Raw genomic sequence first — 20,826 nt, 5'->3', positions numbered from 1 at the left:
GGACACATACAGGCACACAGACGCACACGCACACACACAGATAGACATGGACACACCTACAGGCATGCAAGTGCAGACACACACAGATAGATACACATGGACACACAGCACGCAGGCACAGACACATATACACACGGACACGGATACGCAGACACATAGGTGTACACACACACACACACACAGGCACAGACACACAGAGGCACGCACAGCAGGACACAGGTACACACGGGGCAGCCCGCTCCCCGCAGCCCCAGTGGCGGGTACCTCTATGAGTCGGTCCTGGGCACGGAGACCAGAGTGGGCAGCAGGGGAGCCAGGGTCCACTGAGCGGATGTACTGTCCGGGCCGGGACTTGTCACTGTGCAGGTTAAACCCGTAGCCCTGGGGGCCCTTCCGGAGGTGGCAGAGCCTTGGGCGCAGCTCCCTGAGGGGCCCGTTGGCATCCTGCAGGCATCAGGGACACCTGGTGAGGTTCCAGCTCTGACCTCCTCCCACCTGAGAGATGCTGACGCCCGAGGCCTCCAGCCCACACCCACCCCACACCCCGCCGGGTGCCAAGGCAGCACTTGGCCTCATACCCCCACCTGACCACAGCCCCTCGTCTCAGAGACCCGTCCTGGGGCGTGGGGGTGCTTAGGCCACCTGCGATGATCCAACTTTGGGATCTTGGACAAAGGCTTGGTTTCCAAACCCCCAATGGACCTGTGATGGGATCAAAGGCCTTACAGAGGGATTGGGAGAATCCACTGGGTCGAGGCTAGGGCTGGGCGCAGACGCGAGCCGAGGAGGGAGCAGGCGAGGTGAGCTGCCCCGTGTCTCTGTTCCAGGAGGACAGCCCCACCCGTTGTTTACTCTGAGTGTGGGTCTGCTGGGGTAGGGCTCCAGCTTTGTTTACACTCCCACAGGTCTCCCTGGGGCTGGTGGCAGCGGCTGCAGCTGTGTTTGCCTTCACATTCCAGAGCAGCTGGAGCGGCCCCCATCCCCACAGGCTGGAGCCCAGTGAGCAAGTAGAGGGGCCTGCCTCCACCTGCCCCTCTGGCCCCGGGGGCTCCTGGTGCCCTAAGGGTGCCCACCCACACCCAAGGGCCCTGCCTCCGTTTACCTCTGGCATTCTGCAGTAGGGCTCTGGGCCAGGGGGTGCAGGGGGCCGTGCAGGCAGGGGCCAGACCCCAGGACCCCACCGGGGCCTGAGGCAATGACCAGTGCTGAGTGGCTAGCGGCTGTGACGCTCAGTCTAACATGGCGGTGGCCGGAGGGAGCAGGCGGCCAGCAGCTCAGGTTTCCCCAGCGCTTGGGGCTCAAATGTGCGTGCAGGGGCGGGGGTGCTCACTGGGGCCAGGCCTTCCACCTCCCTGTGTGTGGCCAGGGATACTGGGCCAGGTGGGGGGCCACACTTGGGAGAGCCAGCCTCCAGGCCTCCAAGCTCACCCCAAATCCCCCAAATCTGACTGTGGCCACCCTGCTGTGGAACCAAGAGTGCCCTTCCTTACAGGATGGTACCTTGCCCCAGCATCTGGGCCTTCCTACTGGTGGGGAACACGTTCCAGTCCAGCCTGGGCCCCTCCTCCAGGGGCCCGTCCCTGATCCCCAAAGAGTCCCTGATCCCCAAAGCCCCCCAGGAACCCCTGCTGCAGGCCACCATCTGCCCCAGAAATTCCAGGGGCTGGGGCTGCTGCTCCTCCGTCCTCCAGGGGATCGGCTGGGCAGACACCCAGGTTCTCCAGGACCCCACAGACTGGGCCCTCTCCAAACACAGCTGCAAGCACAGGTGTGTGGCTCTGAGGCGACTCTCAGGCTCGGGCTGTCAGACCACAGGTTCCTGAGGCTGGCCAGGGCCGTGCAGGACCCTGGACGTGTGACATGACCACACATGATAGGTGGACGCGGGCCCAGATGGCCGAGGCGCCTCACATGGTCACAGAGACCAGACATCCAAATACAGGCGTACAAACAGGCTCCACAGACCCCTGCGGTGACCCGTGGTGTGAGAGACAGCCCTCCCCTGGGGCTCTTCCCACGCCCTCCACAATGGTTCCACGCTGAGGTCTTTCAAGGCCCCCAAACAGGAAGCAGGACTAGAGGGCATCCGGGGCCACGAGGCCGGACTGAATGCAGTCACTTCCGGTTCGAGACCACACTGGCCATCTCCCTGCCTAGACCCCGGGCAGCCATCTCCCGCCACTAACATTTGGCCCACATCCCTCGCATTAGGATCAGGGTCCAAGGAGCACCAGACTCAGCACTGGACCCTCGGGCTGGGGGGCTGCAGTGGCTGAAGAGTGAGGCCAGTGGCCTGGGGACCCAGAGGGAGGCCCCGGGGGAGGCCCAGCGCAGCAGGCTGGGAGGGGGTGCAGGCTGGCCCAGCGCATTGCTTGCATTCCTCACTCCAGCCTGGCTCAGAGCTCTTCCTGCAGCCTCCCAGCTGGGCCCTTGGGCTTCCAGGGGCTTCCAAGCCCCAGTCCCAAACAGACTGCCCCAGAGCTGGACAAGCGCGCGACTCCCAGCCCTGCCTGTGACCAGTCCAAGAGGCTGGCATGGGGGTAACTCTTGGAGCCAGGCTCTACACCCCCCCATATGGTGACTCACCAGCCCAGGCAGAGAAAGGCCCCCATTGTTGCTCAGGGTCCAGCCTGCTCACACCAGGGTGCCCAGGGTCCCCTCTGCCAAGCCTGGGTGCCAGAGACTTAAGCTGGGTGCTGTTGACTCACTGCCCACCCTGCCCCCAACCCGCCTGACCTGCACAAGCCCCCGAGACGGGCTCTGTGGAGGGGCTCCCGGGGCCGGGGCGGATGGCACGGCATTCCCAGAGCGGGCCATGGGAGTTGGGACAGGAGCGTCGGGCAGGGCGTCCAGCTGGAGTGGCCTGAGCTCTCGGGCCAGCACGGCCTGCCACCCCATTTATCCACCTCCCACTGTGGCCCAGGCTCCCCAGGGACGGGTGGGGACACGGGGCTGAGTCACTTTGGGGAACAGGGTGGTGACTGAGTCCCCCTCCCTTGCTCAGGCTCCAGCCCGGCGCCCCCTACCAGCCAGGTTTCCGTCCCAAGAAAGGAAGGAAGGAAACTGCTGGGAGGCCCTGCCCTGCTCCCAGGACCCAGGGTTGGGGAGGCCAGGAGGCCAAGGAGGGTACCCTGGCCGCCAAACAAGAGGCAGTCCTGCTGCAGCTCCGGGTGGGGGCAGGGACCAGGAACCAGGGCCCCCCAAAGCCTACCTGTAAGCCCTGCAGGACCCTGTCCCCTCACTCCCCCAAAGGCCTCCAGAACTGGGTATGAGGGGAGGTGCGCCTGGGGCCTGTCACACCCCCACGGCTGGCACCGCCCGCTGCCCCGTCTCTGATGGAGGCGGGCCCCCATCACCGCCGTCAGGATCAGCTGCACCACAGCTGCAGCCACCCCAGCACAGCCTGAAGCAGGGCTGAGTCACCACTGACAGCCCTGACAGCCCCCCGCGGGGAGGGCCCGCCACACCAGCGTCCCCCCACCCCGCCTCCCGCACCCCTGCCCAGGATGGGAGGAAACTAAGGCTGAGAGAGCCAGAGGGGCCCTCCCTCCCACAGGGCAAACCACCATCTTGGTCCTGCAAGCCACGCCATCCATCTCTCCCTGGTTCTCCGATACCACTGCCATCGGGGCCCCACCAGGGCAGCCCTGTATACGAGCATTGTCCAGGCAGGCTCCCTGACGGCCCACAGGGGCAGAAGCTAAGCCTGGTTTGTGGAGGTCGAAGAGCCCCCACTCCTCCTTCCTGTGCTCTGAACTCTGCCAATTAAATCACCGCTCGCTGGTTGGGGGGGTGGAAATCAAGAGACCCTGTCCTCAGGGACTCCCGTGACCTGGACCCCCATCCCCAGGCCAGCCCCCACCATGGAGGGACCTGCCAGACGGGCCCTACTTTGTTCCTCTAAAAATACACCCAGAGGAAGACCCCTCCTAGGGCTTCCTGCAGCCCCCAGAGCCTGAAATAGTGGAGGGGAAAGGTCCCACCCAAGGACAAGGTGCCTCCCCATCCTCCAGATAAGGCCCGAGGGCAGCTTTTTCCACAGGAAGGTGAACTCAGCCATTTGTGTCTAAGTCAATGGACAAACGCCCAGGGCGCTTCCTCCTGGGGGTGAGGTGTCCTGGGAAGGAGGGAGGCTCCAGCTCTTAGGTGGGGGGGGGGGGGCGCTCAGCCAGCAGCTGTGCCAGGCTCCCCTGAAACCACAAACCTAACCCTTAAACCCCTACTGTGGCCTTCAGTGGCCCCGGGAAAAAGTCCAGATTCCAGGACTTGGCACTGTGGCCCTAACCAACTCCCAGCCTGCCCTCAAGCCACAGAGAGCAAAAAGGGTGGCAGGGGTTCATGCCCATGCCTGTGCCCAGGCTCTCCCCTTCCCCCCACTGGGAATGCCCTTCCCCCTGGGGAAGCCCGAAGCCCCCCCCCCCCCCAGCACCCAGGTCGCAGGCCTAGCAGCTTCCCATGGAGACAGCCAGGCAAGGGCAGGTGTCAGGGCTCCCTGGACACCCAGAAACTGCCCTAGGCCAGTGGTTCTCAAAGTGGGGTCTGGGGGACCCCTTGGCTTGAATCCTCCTTTAAGAGTTTTGTTTTTTTTTTTTTTAAAAATAAAAGGAGGTGGCAGGACATGAATCCGGGAGGTCTGGACAAGCAGGCTCAGGAGAGCTCTACATGCTGCCCCAATAGGGCCACCCCCGTCAGGCCTGGCTACCCAGTGAGAGGCAGAACTGGGCTGCCCCCAGCTCCTTCCCAGCTGACTTTTCTAATCCGAAGGGGGCAGCGAGCAAGGGCAGGTGCCCCAGCTCCCACAGACCACCACTGAGCTGAGGACCCTGCCTGGAGAGTCTTCTCAATTCTACAGAGGAGGGCCAACCCCCTCCATGGCCGTCACAGCACAAGCAGGCTCCTCATATGGACGGACAGAGAGACCGACATCATATGGACGGACAGAGAGACAGACACCCAACACAGGCACAGAGCTGAGCATGCTCAGTCTTGGGACACCCCAGCAGCCCCTCCCCACGTCCCTCAGCCCCCAGGCCAGGGAGGGGGCAGCTCGTCAGAGTGACCTGTCCTTCCTGCGACAGCAGCTCTGATGAGCATCCCAGGGAAGAGGGCCCAGACAGGGGTGGGGACAAAGGCCAGGCTGCTGGACTGCAAGGGCTGAGAGCACAGGTTGAGGGCAGAAAGGGTGGCTCCAAGTAGGCAAGCAGGTCGTCAGCAGGGGCGGAGATGGGGCCCAGAGGGGCAGCAGAGGACAAGACGGTGGTGTGGATGAGGCCAGAGTGGTCGCTGTTAGCAGAGCCCACCGTACCTCCTGGGTGGCCTCGGAGCTGAGGCTGCCCGCTTGCGCCCAGTCTGGCTTTGGCTCCCACGGGTCATGGGCTGGTGGCAGCCCTCGCCGGGCCATCTCCTCGGTGCAGGTCAGCTGCCGCCGGCGGAGCTCCTCGTCTGTCTCCTTGTCCACCACCAGCAGGCGTGTCTGCCCCTCCACGGCCTTGATCCTCTGCACCACCTGGGGTAGGCGAGTGTGGGACCGAGTCATGGCCGGCACTCCAGGCAGCACAAGGGCAGCAGCCCCACCCCGGGCTGGCCCAGGGTGGCAGGCAGGCCACGAGCCCAGGCAGCGGTGGGCGGCTGGACTGAGAGGCCCGCCAGCCCCACCCCCCACCCCCAGCTCCAGCAGCTGCCTCCCTCTTCTCCCGGGGCTGCAGGCACTAGGGCCCAGGCTGGAAGGGCCTGGGAAGTGACAACGACCCTGTTTGGCTGGGCTTCAGGTTTTCAGTCTGAGGCTATGTGCATGTGCATGGCCTGCAGCCTGCAGCCTTCTAGTTCAAGGTGTCTCTAGGTCTGGGTTTGAAGGGGAGAAGTGACTCCCTGGGTCCCAGGCTCAGGGTCTCTGTGCCTATCTCTGTCTTTCCAGGAGTGGAACATGGTCTAAACTTCCGCCTCTAGGCCTTCTGTTCTCTTCCAGACCACGACCTTGAACCTGTTCTTGCTAGACCAGCAGAGAAACCACCTGGGGTCCTGTGGCAAGGCGCCTATTCAGGTGCACACCCACAACCCAGAAAGCGGGATTCAGAGGCCGTAGGCAGAGGTGGGCAGGGGTAGGTGTCATTACGCAGTGTCTATGACGTGTCTAGAGCATGTGCAAGGCCATACCTGCCAGTGTGTGCCTGCAGGAGGGCAGTGCCTACTGGGCATTGGTGTAGGGAGGGCAACACCCAACCCCTCCCCCAGGCCTCAGGAAGGACTGGTGGGGCCCAGTAGATGCTATCAAAAGAGGAGGGTCTGAACCAGGCCCGACTTTGCCCCAGCCCTCCTCTACACCTGTCTCTCTCCATCACCCCAGAGTCACAGGAACCCTGGACCCTGATGCTTCCTGACTGTGGGACACGGACGAGTCACCCAGTATCTCCAAGCATCAGTTTTCTCATCTGTAAAATGGGAACCGGAACTGTACCTTCTCCCTGCCAAGACAGTAGGAAGGTCTCACAGGGTCCTGTGTCTGAGGTTCCTAGAGACCAGCACCCCGGGAGGCCTTGGACAAGCAAGCTTCACTCTTGGGGCAAAGGTGGCGACAATGATTAAACAGAGGCCAGGCCCACCCCATGGCCTGTCCATCCAAGCTCTCAGCCCCGACCCTCACCCTCCTTCAGCAAACAGTCCATCCAGCTGACACTGAGTAAATGACAGAAGGACAGCTGACAGGGGGAAACACAAAACCTCCAAGGATATAAGCAAAGGGCAGCCCCCAGCCCAACCAGGAGCCAGTTTATGACTCTCAAGGCCCAGAGCTGGTCCTGCAAAAGGTGGGGTGAGGGACACAGAGGACCCTATGTAGAAGGGGTGAAGAAGACTGGTCTTGAGCCATGTGAGTCCCTGGACACCCCCTGGGGGTTAGAACCTCCAGAGAACCTCCTTCTGGCCTTTATCTTCTGCTGCAAGAGGCTGGGGCTGCGACCTGTGATCCCAGCCAGGCTGCCCAGCAGCCTCTGAGGACAGGAATGTGTTGCCACCAGCGGCAACTCCCACCAGGATCCAGACACCCTGGGCCAGGACACACACTAGTACACCAGGCTGCAGACACACACAGAAGAATACACACAGCCCGGCCGGCAGACACACAGCTGGGACACATATACACGCAGCCACACACAGGAGGATACACACACACACACACACACCCCCAGTTCACACACCTCCAGGTAGGCAGACCTGTACACACACACACACACACACATCTAGGGGTGCAAACCTATATAATCACATGCACACAGTCTAGCACACACACTCACTCAACTGATGCACCCACACACAGGTGTGCCCTCGCTGTGAAATCCATGGCAGGTGCACTCGAGGGCCCTGCATTCACACACATTCACACACGCACATATATACACGCTGGTATAAAAGCACCGGGGTCCCCAGGCTCACGGAGACCCCCCGAGGTGCCAGCTCCTCCACACACTGCCCTGCGCCGGAACAAGACCAAGAGCGAAGAGCGAGGACTGAGACCCGGAGGAGCCGCAGTGCGGGCCCCTCCCTTGCCAGGATCCACCCCTCTCGGTGCAGGACCGACCCGGGTGGAGGAGGCGCGGAAGGAGGCCGGCTGCCGCGGCCTCGGGGGCCACGTCCCCCGCCTCTCCACGGGAGCCCACAGAGGCTCTTGTGCGATCCCCTCCTGCCTCGGAGAAGGGACGGAGGCCTGGGAGCAGGCAGCGCCGAGCCCGGTGGTCACCGGCGCGCGGGGCAGGGACGCGCGCTGGGGCTGCGGGGTGGGGGCGCGCGACGGGTCTGCGGGCCGGCGGGGCCGGTGGCGGAGCGCAGACACCCACCTGGTGGTGCGTCTCGCCCTCCACGTTGACGCCGTTGACCTCGACCAGCCGGTCTCCGGCGCGCAGCGCGGCCGCCTCGGCGGGGGAACCGGGCTCCACGCGCCGGATGAACTGCCCGCGGCGGCCCTTCTCCCCGTGCAGGTGGAAGCCGTAGCCGTGCTCGCCGCGCACCAGGCGGCACAGGCGCGGCCGCAGGGGCTCCGGTGCGGCCATGGCGCCCGCTGCCCACCGGCCGGCCAAGGGCTGGCCACGGCGCTCACGCCCGTCGCAGGGCGGGCAGGGGCGCTGGGGCGGCGCGGAGGCGGCGGCGTCGCTGAGGACCCGGTGGCGGCCTCGGAGGCTCCAGCTCGGCTCGGCTCCCGTCGCCTCCGGTTCGGGCTCGGGCTCTGGCTGCGGCACCGCCCCCGCGCCCGCCCCTTCTCCGCCCCCTCCGCCCTGCCGCCCCCGCCCCGGGTCCAAGCCACCCTGGCCATTCCCCTGCCTCGGGCCCCGCCAGCGCAGGGAGGCCGGGAGGAAGACTGCAGGGCCAGGGGACCCCCCGAATCACCACGACCCCCATATCTAGCCCCCATTCTGGGCAGCTTCCTATCCCAGTAACACTGGGTGAGTGCTGACTTTGCGACCCGGTGGACTGTAGTCCGCCAGGCTTCTCTGTCCATGGGATTCCCCAGGCAAGAATACTGGAATGAATTGCCATTTCCTTCTCCAGGGGATCTTCCCAACCCAGGAATCGAACCCGTATGTCATGTCTGCTGAATTGGCAGGTGGGTTCTTTACCACTAGTACCATGCACCTACTAAATGAACAGCACAAGAATGGAGGCAGGCCCCTGAGGTGGGAGAAGGGGCTGAGAAACGGTTCTTAGGCTGAAGGACCCCCACCCAAGGGTCACAGGGTAAGAACAAGGGCCATGGCTCTGCCCACCCTCCTCGGGAAGCCCCCTCCCCTCTCCCATGCCCCGTTCCTCTATCAGGATCCCTCCTGTACCCAGCACCAAGTGCCGGGATGGTCCTGGAGGCAAAAAGAGGGGACTGAAAATGACCAGGCAGCGGCCCCTCCCTATATTCTGGAGGCCAGGCTGAGTGACTTCATGGCCTTCTCCAGGAGTGTCTGTGCCTATCTGTGCTGTGCTGGACCAGTAAACATTCCCCCTACTAGCTCCTCCCTCTAGCAGGACCCTCACTCTTGTCCCTGCCCACCCTGGCCTGGTAGGTGACTGCAGAGGGTGAGGGAATGACATGCACTTGTCTGGCTGGAAGGAAGGGGTCTTTGCCCCTCCTCTCGACCTGGGATGAAATGCACTGATAGCTTGGGTACCAGCTAGACCCTCCTGCCCCCGAGCCCGTCTTCCCCTCCCCTCCCTTCACCTCCCCCAGAATGAATGCCCCCTTCTCCCAACCGATGGATAACTGCTTATTCTTCGTGTGTCTCTCTGAGTACATGATACCCGGAACAACCCTTGAGGGCTCAGGCCATTTTACAGGAAACAGGTCTGGAGAAGGAAGAGACCCATACAGGGTTCAGGGGTGGGGGGTGTGATTCTAAGCTCACACTCTTCAGCTTTCTCAGTCACCCATACAGGAAGCCAGCTGAGCTGCAGGCTCACCCTCAACCTGCCCCTCCCAGCCCCGCTCAGCCCCCTGAACCTACCTGGTCCCCAGGGGTCAGGCACAACCAGCCCAGACAGTTCCCCATGAGGGCACAAGCAGGCTCGCTCAGGCCCAGTCCTTGCCGCTCCTTCTTCCCTCACCAGTGCCTTCAGCCTGGGCTCCTCGCCTTGGCCAAGCACGGCCTGCCGTAGGCAGCCTCCTGGGCCACAGCCCCTTGGGTGTCCACACCCGAGCTGCTGCCCCTAAAAGCCACTTAGGCTGCAACAGCAAGGCTGCTCCCCCACCCCCACCTCTGAGTTCCTCACTCATGCTGCTGTAGGCTCCTGCTTGACTAGCCACCTCCATCTGTCCATCTGCTGTCCACAGGCTGCCTGCCTGGCCTTTGACTGGCCTCCCTGCTGGACCCAACCTGGTACCATGGTGCCCGGAGTCTGTGAGGATGAGTATGGACAGTGGGGGTCCCCGATATACCACCCTACTCCCCAGTGCAGGTGGGGCTTACGGGTCACCCTGCAGCCACCCAGGACCCACCAGGTATGCTCTGAGGCCATACCATAGTCAAGGGAGGTGGCCGGATGGGAGGACCCCCCCCCCCCCAAGACCAAGGGATAGGGAAAGTAGGACTCCCTGGTCAGGAGGCTTGGAGACCTCTTCCTCTTCTATAGAGCAGACCTCTCAGATCAACCTGCAGCCTAGGACTCAGCCTGTGAGTGAAGATGAATGGGGACAGAGCACCCCTGGAGGGTGGAAAAAGCAGGGGATGTGCTCACAGCCAGGGGGCAGGAACACTGCCTCCCAGAATCACAAAGGCGGCCCCAAAGCTAAAGAAAAGCCAAGGAAGTACCAAGAAAGGTTAACAGAGTAACACAGACAACATCAGAACTGGCAGCAAAGTGAGTGGGTAGCAGCTTCACAATAAATGCAGCAGCTACTACCTGCAGGGGCTTCCCGCGTGGCGCTAGTGGTAAAGGACCCGCCTGCCAATGCAGCAGAGGCAGAGACTTCTGTTGGATCCCTGGGTCGGGAAGATCCCCTGGGGAAGGAAACAGCAACCCACTCCAGTATTCTTCCTTGGGAAATCCCATGGACAGAAGAGCCTGACGGGCTACATTCCTTGGTTTCGCCACACAAACACACACACACACATACACACACACACATACACAACCTGCAGGGACCAACTCAGAAGGGGGAGCAGGAAGGAGTGAGAGGGATAGGGAAGGTGCAAATGGTTCCAGCTGTCTGGAAAACTCTCCCAGGCCTCTTCCTTTAGCCTCTCTCTCCGGGAGTGTGAGACGAGAGAGGCCAGGCCGCCAAGGGAAGGGAGAAGCCTGGGAGGTGGCCCAGAAGCGTGCCCTGAAGTGTTTGGGCTGGAAGGTGTTCATGTCGCTGGGGCCGGGCTGGGGCTGGGGTGGTGAGCCAGAGGGGCAGGCAGGCAGTCAGGTGCAGCTGAGCAGAGGTCTGGGTCACGCCCACCCCCTCACGCTGGTGCACTCACCCACTTGTGCCATCTAGGCACGCTGGGGTGCCACAGAGGGACAGGAGGTAAGTCAGACCTTCCAGTCCTTCTCTGCCCTGGTCGACCTGGGCTGGGACTGTCCTGTGCTCCTGTTTCGGGGGAGGGGGTTCCCTCTGACCTCTGAACCTACCTCCCTGCGGAGATGGGGCAGAGCCTGGGCCTGGGCGGAGACTCTGGGGCGTGGCTGTGGGCAGAGGCCTTGTCACTGCCAGAGGGGAGGGCTGGGGCCTGTGGGGGGTGGGGGCCGCCATTAGTCTGACGCCCGGCTAATGGGCCTGCGCCTCTCGGGCCGGCGCGGCCTCCCTAATGGGCATTAAGGGCCTCGCGGGATAACCAGGCCTCGCTCACAACCCCTTCCTTCAGCCTTCGCCAGGCCTCTCTTCAGGGCCCCAGAGGGGAGCAGGAGGGACCAGCGCAACGGGAAGAGATAACAGTAGGTCCAGGGAGGAGAAGGAGAGAACCGAGAGGTCGGAGGACCGAGGAGGTCGGAGGCGCCCAAAACCTTAGGCGGGGGACGCCCTGGCGGCCTGCCTCGCCCACCCGATTCTGGTCCCGCCCACGACCCGCCCCAGCCCCGCCCACGACCCGCCCCAGCCCCGCCCATCACCCGCCCCAGCCCCGCTTGTCGCCGGAGGCGCGGACCGCGCCTGCAGCCCAGGAGAGCAGCCGCGCAGCGCCTCCTGCCGGTCCTGCGTAGGATTGCAGCGTCCAGGAAGCTGCCCAGGTTCCCACCCTTCTGGCTCTGACTGCTCCAGCCTTGCCGGGTGGGAGAGTCGGGGTGAGGCCCGCGCCCTAGCGCTGTGAGCATTGCTGGAGCATAGGGCCGCCCTGGGGTGGTAGACAGAGAAGGTGGGCCTCTGCCGAGCTCCCGATGGGCTCTGCTTGGGCGTCTTCTCCAGGCAACATGAAATCTAGCCCCTCACCGAGCGCTCCAGCGCTTGTGACTCATTCACAGGCCACTTGGCGTCAGGCCCTGGTGAGCACTGGGGAGGCATCGCTGAGACCCAGGGAAGCAGATTTGTGTACCTTGGCGAGGGGACGCGGATGGCTGGGGCAGCCCCCAGGAGAGGCATATAAACCTGGCCTGGGGCCCTGGAGTGCTCAGGCAGAGGGGCCCACAGGGCTGCTCTGAAATCTTCCAGGAGTTCCTGCAGACTGTGTGGGGAGGGGAGAGAGGAATGAGAGGAGAACAGGGCCCGGCCTCAGAGTAGGAATTCCGTTTCATGAATGGTGGGAGCCCTTAAGGTGTACTGCACTGGAGGTAACAAGGTCAGGACACTCATGTTCAGTGAGGAACAGGGACAAGGACTTTGGGGGGGTGGGGAGGTGGGGGAGTAGGTTGACCTGAGTGGTCTGCAACTTCCCCCAGTGCAGAGGGGAAAAAAAAAAAACTGAGTGGAATCAGGGAGCCATAAGAATTAGAAAGGTGGAATGAATCAGAGTACTACCCACACTAGGTCATGTGAAAGAAAGGTGCACCCAGGAGATGAGAGGCTTTTGCCAGGGGGAGATACCTCCAGAAGGTTCTTCCTAAGGCTGGGGTAGGGAGGGTAGCATGGGGGCTGGCTCCACGTGGGCCTTCCAAAGCCAAGAGCTAGACAGACCAGAGGCCACCCTTCTTCCTGTCCTTGGGGGGTGCCCCAAGGTCTGCCTTGCCACAGAGCCAAGCGAGGATTAGAAGGGCAGCCAGACAGCATCTGCACAGTGACCAAGCACTCCAAGGTCCAGGACACTTGTGGGACTCCGAGTCCATACTGAAGAGGGTTGAAGGGGGAGCAGAAGGATGGAGTGAGGGGACCACTGGCAAGGGACCCAGATGGAGGGAGGCCCTTGCAAGATGGGAGAACACATTTATACGGGGGACTGCGGACAATAACTGGAAATGCAGAAGGGGACCAGCAGTTGAGGGGCCTCTGAGGATGCAAGGGGGTGTCAGGTGGAGGTCCTTCCTTCCTAGGAAGAGAGCATGGCCATGGCAAAGGGGCCAAGGGGTCCCTACTTCCTCTCTGGCAGCCCTTGGCTGAGGGGAGGGAGGGGTTCCAAGGAGATCCAGGTTTCAAATGAACGCTGGGAGGTGGGGGATGGGCTGCCAGGTCTTAAGATCCTGCTCCCTTGGGGAAGATGTTCTCCCCAGGCTGGCCAGGGGGCACAGTGAGGAGACCCCCTGTGGGGCTCCTGGGAGGCTGGGGTGGGGCCTGCTGCTCTCCTTGTCCTGCACACGTTGATGCGTGGCAGCCAGACACACACCCCTCCCACCATGGGATACCCCTCCCCTCCTTGGGGACCCTGGGACCTGGTTTGATGACTCCATCCCCTACAAGGAGGGGCAGCAATGGCAGAAAAGGGAGAAGGCGACCCAGCCCCAGCAGTGTCTCTGCCTCCGTGCCCCGCTTCTGCCCCACAAGGACAAGCAGATCTCGGCTGGGTTGGGGCAGAGAGGGCGGAGCAGGAGTGGGGCGGGAGGAGGCGGTGGTGGGAACGCGTTCCCCGGCAGGCTGCGGGCGGGAGGGCTCCTGACATTTGCCAGGGCGTGGGCGCGGCAGTTTGCGCCTCGGAGCCAGATGACAAAGTACACAACTCGGAGGAAAGGGGTCACACGCGGGGGCGCGGCAACTAGGCGAGTTTTATTGAACAGACGGCCGGCCTGGTGGCCGAAGACACTCGGTCTGAGTCAGGCGAGGGGGCGCTAGCAGGGGCGGCGATCAGGACGGCTTCAGGGCGAGGCGAGGGCTGGCGAAGGCGGTTCCCTGGGCAGACCGTGGCTGAGCCGGAGACTCTCCGAAGGCTCTAGAAAGAACAGAGAGGCCCGTGGGGAGAGGGCCGTGCGCTCTCCACTACCGCTCCCCCGACTCCCCGGGCTGGAAGCGTAGAGAGACTGCTCCAGGAGAGCCTTCCCCGGAGTCGGGGATAGAAAGGTCGTTGGGTGCCCTGCGGGCAGGCAGACAGCACGGCTCAGATCTCCCGAGACCCGCCTCGTTTGCTGGCGTCCTGTCCCCTTCCTCTCCCCGCGTACCTGGTCTGCTCCGCCGAGGTCCAGGAGTAGGCGCCAGGCCGCCACTCGGGTTGGCGCGCGGACTCCGGGGCGCGCAGGTTGCGAGGCCCACTGACCGGGAACCCCGCCCCGGAGCTTCTGCGTCGCGCCTCCCACGGTCTCTGAGCTTCGGAGGGAAGCAGCAGAGCATCGAGGGCAGCGGGCCCCGGAGAGAGGGTGTTTCTGGCAGAGGGCCCCTGGGACAGCGCGCCCAGGCCCAAGGTGTCCCAGGCGAGGGGCCCGGCCGCGCGGCGCCACATGTAGGGCGAGCGTCGCAGCCCCATGAGCAGGCCGGCCGCGCGGCCCACCGTGTGGTAGCGGGGGCTCGCCACGTGCTTGTACCAGGCGCCGGCGGAAGGCGGCAGCAGCAGCAGCAGCCACAGCAGGGCGAGCAGCCGGCGGCTGGCGGTGGCCCCCGGCCCCGGGCCCCGCACCCCTGTGCCCCGCGCCAGGGTGCTCACGTCGACAGCCGCCCGGAGGCGCGGACCAGGCACTGGCTCCGTCGGGTCTGCGCGCGCCGCTTGGAGAAGCCCGAGTGCGGGAGCTGCAGGCGGGGAGTTGGGCCCCGCGGGTCGGGCTATAACTGCTCGGCGGCCCCGCCCCTGCTCGCCCCCGCGGTACCTGCCTGGCTCCCTAAAGGGAGGGGGCGGGATGAAGGGAGAAGAGGAGCCCAGGCCACGCCGCAGGACGTGGGCTCCTGAAGCACCCTGGCTGAGTGGGCTTTTCCCTGGAATTCATCTCCTCGCCTGTCTGGGGGCTCCCTTCCTCCCGTGTCTCGCGCCCCTCTTCCTCTGTCCCCAAGGAGAGGAGCTGCCAGGCACACGGGTGGGGACAGGAAGGTGGGGCACACGCAGATCAGACTGGGGGGCCACCAGCGCCCCAGGGGGCAAAGCAGGAGTGCTGACTGGTGGAGGCCCTCTGCACCAATACCCCTCTGCCTGCCTCCTCCCCTGAGGTGCTGTTCCTTATCCTCACCTGGTGCGCACAGTCATGTCCAACTCTTTGAGACCGCATGCACCATAGCCTACCAGGCCCCTCCATCCATGGGGATTCTCCGGGCAAGAATACTGGAGTGGGTTGCCATGCCCTCTTCCAGGGGAACTTCCTCACCCAAGGATTGAACCTGCGTCCCTTATGTCTCCTGCATTGGCAGGCAGACTTTTTTTTTAACCACCAGAGACACCTGGGAAGCTCTCACCTAACACAGTTCAAATCTGTGCCCACACCCTCTTCTCTGCTCCCTAACCCCTAGCTTCTCCCCACCAACCTACTTCCCAGCTGCTGCTAGGTGGTGGATGCTTGCAGCTGTAAGTTTAGTTAGGAGACAGTGGTTAGGATTAGGCTCCCAGAATAAAGAGTCAGTCCCTCTTACCCCCAGTCCCTGCCTTGGGCAGGATAAGGCTCTGTGGACCTCCAGCCTCCTCTTTGACTGAAAGTGAGAGTCAGTCAGTCTGACTCTTTGCAAGCCTATGGACTACTAGTCCATGGAATTCTCCAGACCAGAATACTGGACTGGGTAGCCTATCCTTTCTCCAGTGGATCTTCCCGACCCAGAAATCAAACCTGGTTCTCTTGCATTGCAGGTGGATTCTTTACCAACTGAGCTATCAGGGAAGCCCTCCTCTTTGTCTGTGATCCCCTAAAACCACGTTTTCTGGCCAGATCAGTCTCAATTCTTTTGCTTTGCCCAACAACCCACGAGTTGGCCCATTTCTGTGCTTCTGTGCCTGGGACGGACATCCTGGCCTTTTCAATCTATGACCAAACTCCTGCTCATCTTTCAGGATCCTGCTTAAATAGTCCCTATCTGAATAGTCTCCTGGAGTAGCCCTCTCTGCCTGCCTGTGGTTAATAGCCTCTTTTCAGATGTCAGGGCCTGACCCATTCTTGCCTGAGCCCTAAGCCAGGGAGGATTTAGCCCTCAAAATAATCAGACCTCATTCCACCACCACCCCCTACGAAGCAACCACACCACTCATGGGGTACCTTCTAAGTTCTAGACACCAGGGATCCTAAATTATCATACTTTGATCTCCAAACAATGCCACGTGTATGCGTGGTAAGTTGGTTCAGTCATGTCCAACTCTTTGCCACGCTATGGACTACAGCCTGCCAGGCTCCTCTGTCCATGGGATTCTCCAGGCAAGAATACTGGAGTGGGTTGCCGTGCCCTCCTCCAGGAGATCTTCCTGACCCAGGGATTGAACCTGCATCTCTTACATCTCCTGCACTGGCAGGAGGGTTCTTTACCACTGACACCACCTGGGAGATTCCCAAACAATGCCACAAGGTGGGACAATTATTGATTCCATCTACCAAAGAGGAAACTAAGGCCTGGGGGAAACTAACTTGCTCCAGTCACCTGGGTAAGCACTGGGAACAGAGTGGGGTCCAACCTAGACCGCCAGCCTGAGAGTTCCAGTTTGAGGACCCCAGCTACAGTGCTTAATGGAAGCCTCCCTTCCCCCTCTGCCTGTCTTTTCAGCAAGAAGGAGGGGCAAATCCGGGGCAGGAGTGGGGCACAGTCTGGGTCTGTCCTTCCTCTCATACTTGCACATTGGGAGAGGCCCAGAGGGGCTCAGAGGTGCGGAGGAAGGCCCCTACTTTTGAGGCAGGAGGGGCAGAGAGGTCTGATGATCCCTTGGGGGAGATCTGGAAGCCGCTGACTCTCCCCACAAAGGCCCTGTGGAGCAGCTGAGAAACATGCCCTGGAGCTCAGTGCCCCAGGCTGGACGCTGGTGGGTGTGAGAGGAGGCACTCCTGCCTCAGTTTCCTCATTGGTAAACAGTAATGGTAGCCTCCTGACCAGCTGGCTGTGACACTAAACATCAGGCCGCTGGGACTTCCCTGGCCATCCAGTGATTGAGACTCTGCACTTTCTCTGCAGGGGGCGTGGGTTTGATCCCTGGTCTGGGAAGTAAGATCCTGAATGCTATGAGGCATGGCCAAATTTTTTTTAAAAAATCCAGCATACAGTAACCAGTGAAGTTGCTCAGTTGTGTCCGACTCTTTGCGACCCCACAGACTGTAGCCTATCAGGCTCCTCCATCCATGGAATTTTCCAGGCAAGAGTACTGGAGTGGGTTGCCTGACCCAGTCAGGGGATCTTCCTGACCCAGGGATCGAACCTAGGTCTCCTGCATTGCAGGCAGACACTTTACCGTCTGAGTCACCAGGGAAGGTAAATGGCGAGGCTAACATCTGTTATTGTTGCTGTGCCAGCGGCTGCCTAGTCCCCAAACCTGTCAGAGAAGATGCTTTGATGGAGGGGTGATGGCGCAGGGACCAGGCAGGGCGGGGGTACAGAGGGAGCCGCCTGCGCGCCTGGAGGGCCCTGGAGGAGCGCAGGGACTAGTGGGCCGAGTGGAAAGCTGCCCCTTCCACCCACCGCTGCCTCTCTCTCCTGGGGCCCCTTGGCCTCGAGAGCTGCCTGGAGTGTGCAGTGGGCGGGCAGCGCGGCACGACGCAAGGGTCCCCTGGCACTGCCGCCCACTCCCTGCTGAAAGGAGGCAGGGGACAGCGGGCGGTGGGCAGGAAGTGTCTGCGGGCAGAACGTCATTGATGTGAAAGCTGATCAATCGTGGTCGATGCAGTAATGGAGGTTTCTGCGCAGTTAGAAAATTGAAGACAGCTACAGTTAACAGAGTGGATAAATCTGAAAATGCCATATTGACCAAAAAAGAAAAAAAGCCCTGCACAACGGAATGTTCAGTGTCTGAAGTTTAAATACCAGTGATCCTTCTGGCTGGCTTATGACTGTAAACTAGAGGGAAGGAAAATGTCCACATGCAGGTGAGAGGTAGAGGGCCTGCTGGGACAGAGTCGGTGGCTGCCTGTCAGGTGGAGGTGTGCGGAAGGCAGGCAGGGATGGAGCCCAGGGCTGGGGAGGGAGAAGAGCACCGAATAGCTTGATGGTTCCTGGGGGCTCCCGGTTTGGGGTGCTCAGGATGAGGGTCTCTGTGACCTGCCCAACACTGAGCCCAGGGGCCCAGGGACAAAGGGCTCTGCCAGCAGCCCCCCACCTCGCAGAAGTCTGGAGCCAAAAGTCTGTTGCCAGAGGAGGTAGTGGCCCTAATGATCCATGAGAGCTACCTGGTTTCTGGGGCTCACTGCATCTTTCATCCACATACAGACCCTTCTAGAAGCTGGATGATCATGGATGTTATTTGCACATCACCTCCCCTGACACTGGACCAAGCCCTCCGGGGGCCTGGGACCATGTCTGCTTCATACTCCCCCTTCCAGGCACAGCACCTGCCTCCACCCCAGCAGGAACCCCATCCTAATGACACAGCAAATAAGAAAACCTCTCCATTTCATCATTTAAAATGATTATGTTTTATTAAGGCTTCCCTGGTGGCTCAGAGGGTAAAGCATCTGCTTGTAATGCGGGAGACCTGGGTTCCATCCCTGGGTCGAGAAGATCCCTTGGAGAAGGAAAAGGCATGTTTTATTAAGACTGTACATGGGCGCGCATGCTAAGTCTCTTAAAGTTGTGTCTGACTCTGCGCAACCTTATGGACTGCCGCCTGCCAGGTCTCCCTGTCCATGGGTTTCTCCAGGCAAGAATACTCAAGTGGGTTGCCATTTCCTTCTCCAAGGGATCTTCCACACTCAGGGATTGAACTCGGGTCTCTTACATCTACCTGCATTGGCAGGCGGGTTCTTTACCACTAGCGCCGCCATACATTTTAAGTCAAATGCTAGTATAAGGGACACAGTAAGTGGCCTCTGTTCCACCCTCTCACATCAGCATCCTGCCCTCCAGGGGCAGTGACTTTTAACTCTTTCAGTCATTTCTCCTAGTATTTGCCTCCATAGTTTGAAATCACGAACAACTGCTATTCTAGAAACAAGTGGTCTTTTTTTTGGCCATGCCACATATCATATGGGAGCTTAGTTCCCCCACCAGGAATTGAACCCGAATCCCATGCAGTGGAAGCATGGAGTCCTAACCACTGAACCACCAGGGCAGTCCCTGGGTGGTCTTTTCTGTTCTGGCTGTGCTGGGTCTTCATGGCTTTCTCCACTGGAAGCAGTTGGGGGCTACTCTTCGTTGTGGTGCACCGGCTTCTCGTTGTGGAGCACAGGCTCTAGGTGCGTGGGCTTCGGAGTCGTGGCATCTGGGCTTAGTTGCCCCGGGGCATGTGGAATCTTCCCAGGCCAAAGGTCGAAGCTGTGTCCTCCACCCCTGCATTGGCAGGCGGATTCTTAACTCCGGACCAAAGGGTGGTCTTTTTAAGGAGGTATGCTTTGAGTAAAGCAGGCACATCTTCATTTGTTACGTGTGCCTACACCTATGTGCCCAGAGCCCAGATCAAGGTAGAAAGGATTTTAGTACCCTAGGGCGCTCCTTTCAGGCTTCTCTGGTAAATCAGTTGGTAAAGAATTTGCCTGCAATGCAGTACACCCGGGTTCAATCCCTGGCTCAGGAAGATCCCCTGGAGAAGGAGATGGCCACCCACTCTAGTATTCTTGCATGGAAAATCCCACGGGCAAAGGAGCCTGGTGGACTACAGTCCACAACTGAGTGACTAAACCACCACCACCAGGGGGCTCCCTTTACTCTTAGACAGAAGTCCCCAGCGGAATTCATCAGCATTTTCTCAACCTCAGCATAGTTGGCGTTTGTGAGGCTGTCCTGGGCCCTGAAGGATGGGGAGCAGCATCCATGACTGTGTAGGCAGCAAAAGAGCCCTTCCCCAAACATGTCTGTGCCCTAATGCCTGGAGGCTGTGACTATTTACATGGTAAAGCGTAATTCAAGTTGCAGATAAAATTGAGGGTGCTAATCAACTGAACTTCATATTGGGTTGGCAAAAAAAGTTCCTGTGGGTTTTCCCCATAAGATGTTACAGAAAAACTTGAATGAACTTTTTGACCAACCCAATATAAGCAAAGCATCCTGAATTATCCAGGTGAATCCAGTGTAATCTCAAGGGTTCCCAAGTGTGGAGGAGAGAGGCAGTCAGAGAAGGAGAGGTGACAATGAAAACAGAGGCTGGAACGATGCGATTTGTGGAAGAAGGGAGGGCCAGGAGCATGGAAAGCAGGCAGCCCACCGGAAGCTGGAAAAGTCAAGGAAACAGGAATGCAGCCCGCCTGCACCTTAGTTTTATCCCAATGAGACTCATTTTGAATTCCTGAATTCCAGAACTGTAATATAGTAAATATGCATTGTTTTAAGTCACTATGTTTGTGGTAATTTTTTAACAGCAGCAAAAAAAAAAAAAAAAAAGAACTGACACTTTCAAATTGGCCACACTTCAGGTGGCCAGAGTACTGGCGCTTCAGCTTCAGCATCAATCCTTCCAATGAGCATTCAGGGTTGCTTTCCTTTAGAGTTGACTGGTTTGATCTCCTTGCTGTTCAAAGGACTCTAAAGGTTTATATATATACATACATATATATATGTATGTATACACACACACACATATATATATATATATATATATATATATACACATACATATACATATATACTTTTTTTTTCCCCCTAAAGTTTCCTTCTGCTTTCTGGGTCTGCTTTGTTTTTGTCCCTGTATCTCACACCGCAGGCTTTCCTCCTGAGTCTGCAGATCGCTGGCTGCCAGTCAGACCCTGACAGGCTGGCTCCTTTCATAGGGGCACGGCTTGCTGAGAGGTGAGCTTCATTGCAGGGCAGCTGGGCACCGGGATAGCCTTTCAGTCCCTAATGGGGTATGAAGATCTTCTTTCTGAGGTGGTGCGTTTCCTCAGTGAACAATCCTCCAGTTTACTGCCGACAGTGAGTGGGAGGAGGACTGGATGGATACAGGGAAGGTCCAGGCTCCCAGTCAATGCACCAACTTCCATGCA

General features: G+C 60.3%; 2 protein-coding genes across 4 annotated transcripts in view; both read right to left on the bottom strand.

The window, feature by feature from the left end:
- SLC9A3R2 (SLC9A3 regulator 2) overlaps positions 1 to 8,179 on the bottom strand; it is an 11,018-nt gene extending 2,839 nt beyond the window's left edge. The window contains exons 1-3 of one of the 3 annotated variants that reach the window (XM_040254093.1): positions 7,830 to 8,179; positions 5,306 to 5,506; positions 265 to 444 (exon numbers count right to left, since the gene is read on the bottom strand). In XM_040254093.1, coding sequence (XP_040110027.1) covers positions 265 to 444; positions 5,306 to 5,506; positions 7,830 to 8,042 — 594 coding nt within the window. In that variant the 5' untranslated portion in view covers positions 8,043 to 8,179. Of the gene's footprint in view, positions 1 to 264; positions 445 to 2,736; positions 3,343 to 5,305; positions 5,507 to 7,829 lie in introns of those variants that run through there. The other 2 variants (XM_040254088.1, XM_040254100.1) reach the window with 2 other exon arrangements.
- A 5,363-nt stretch (positions 8,180 to 13,542) lies between these two features.
- Positions 13,543 to 14,981, bottom strand: NPW (neuropeptide W). Its single transcript, XM_040266304.1, has 3 exons — positions 14,965 to 14,981; positions 13,972 to 14,622; positions 13,543 to 13,745 (listed from the first exon to the last, which is right to left on the bottom strand). Exons 1-3 carry the CDS (start codon positions 14,979 to 14,981, stop codon positions 13,661 to 13,663), a joined length of 753 nt encoding a protein of 250 aa, XP_040122238.1. The 3' UTR covers positions 13,543 to 13,660.
- Between the last annotated feature and the right edge of the window lie 5,845 nt (positions 14,982 to 20,826).

The sequence above is a fragment of the Oryx dammah genome, unplaced genomic scaffold (assembly GCF_014754425.2).
Source record: "Oryx dammah isolate SB20612 unplaced genomic scaffold, SCBI_Odam_1.1 HiC_scaffold_2, whole genome shotgun sequence".
NCBI lineage: Eukaryota > Metazoa > Chordata > Mammalia > Artiodactyla > Bovidae > Oryx > Oryx dammah.
This window is presented reverse-complemented; position numbering and strand designations above follow the sequence as displayed.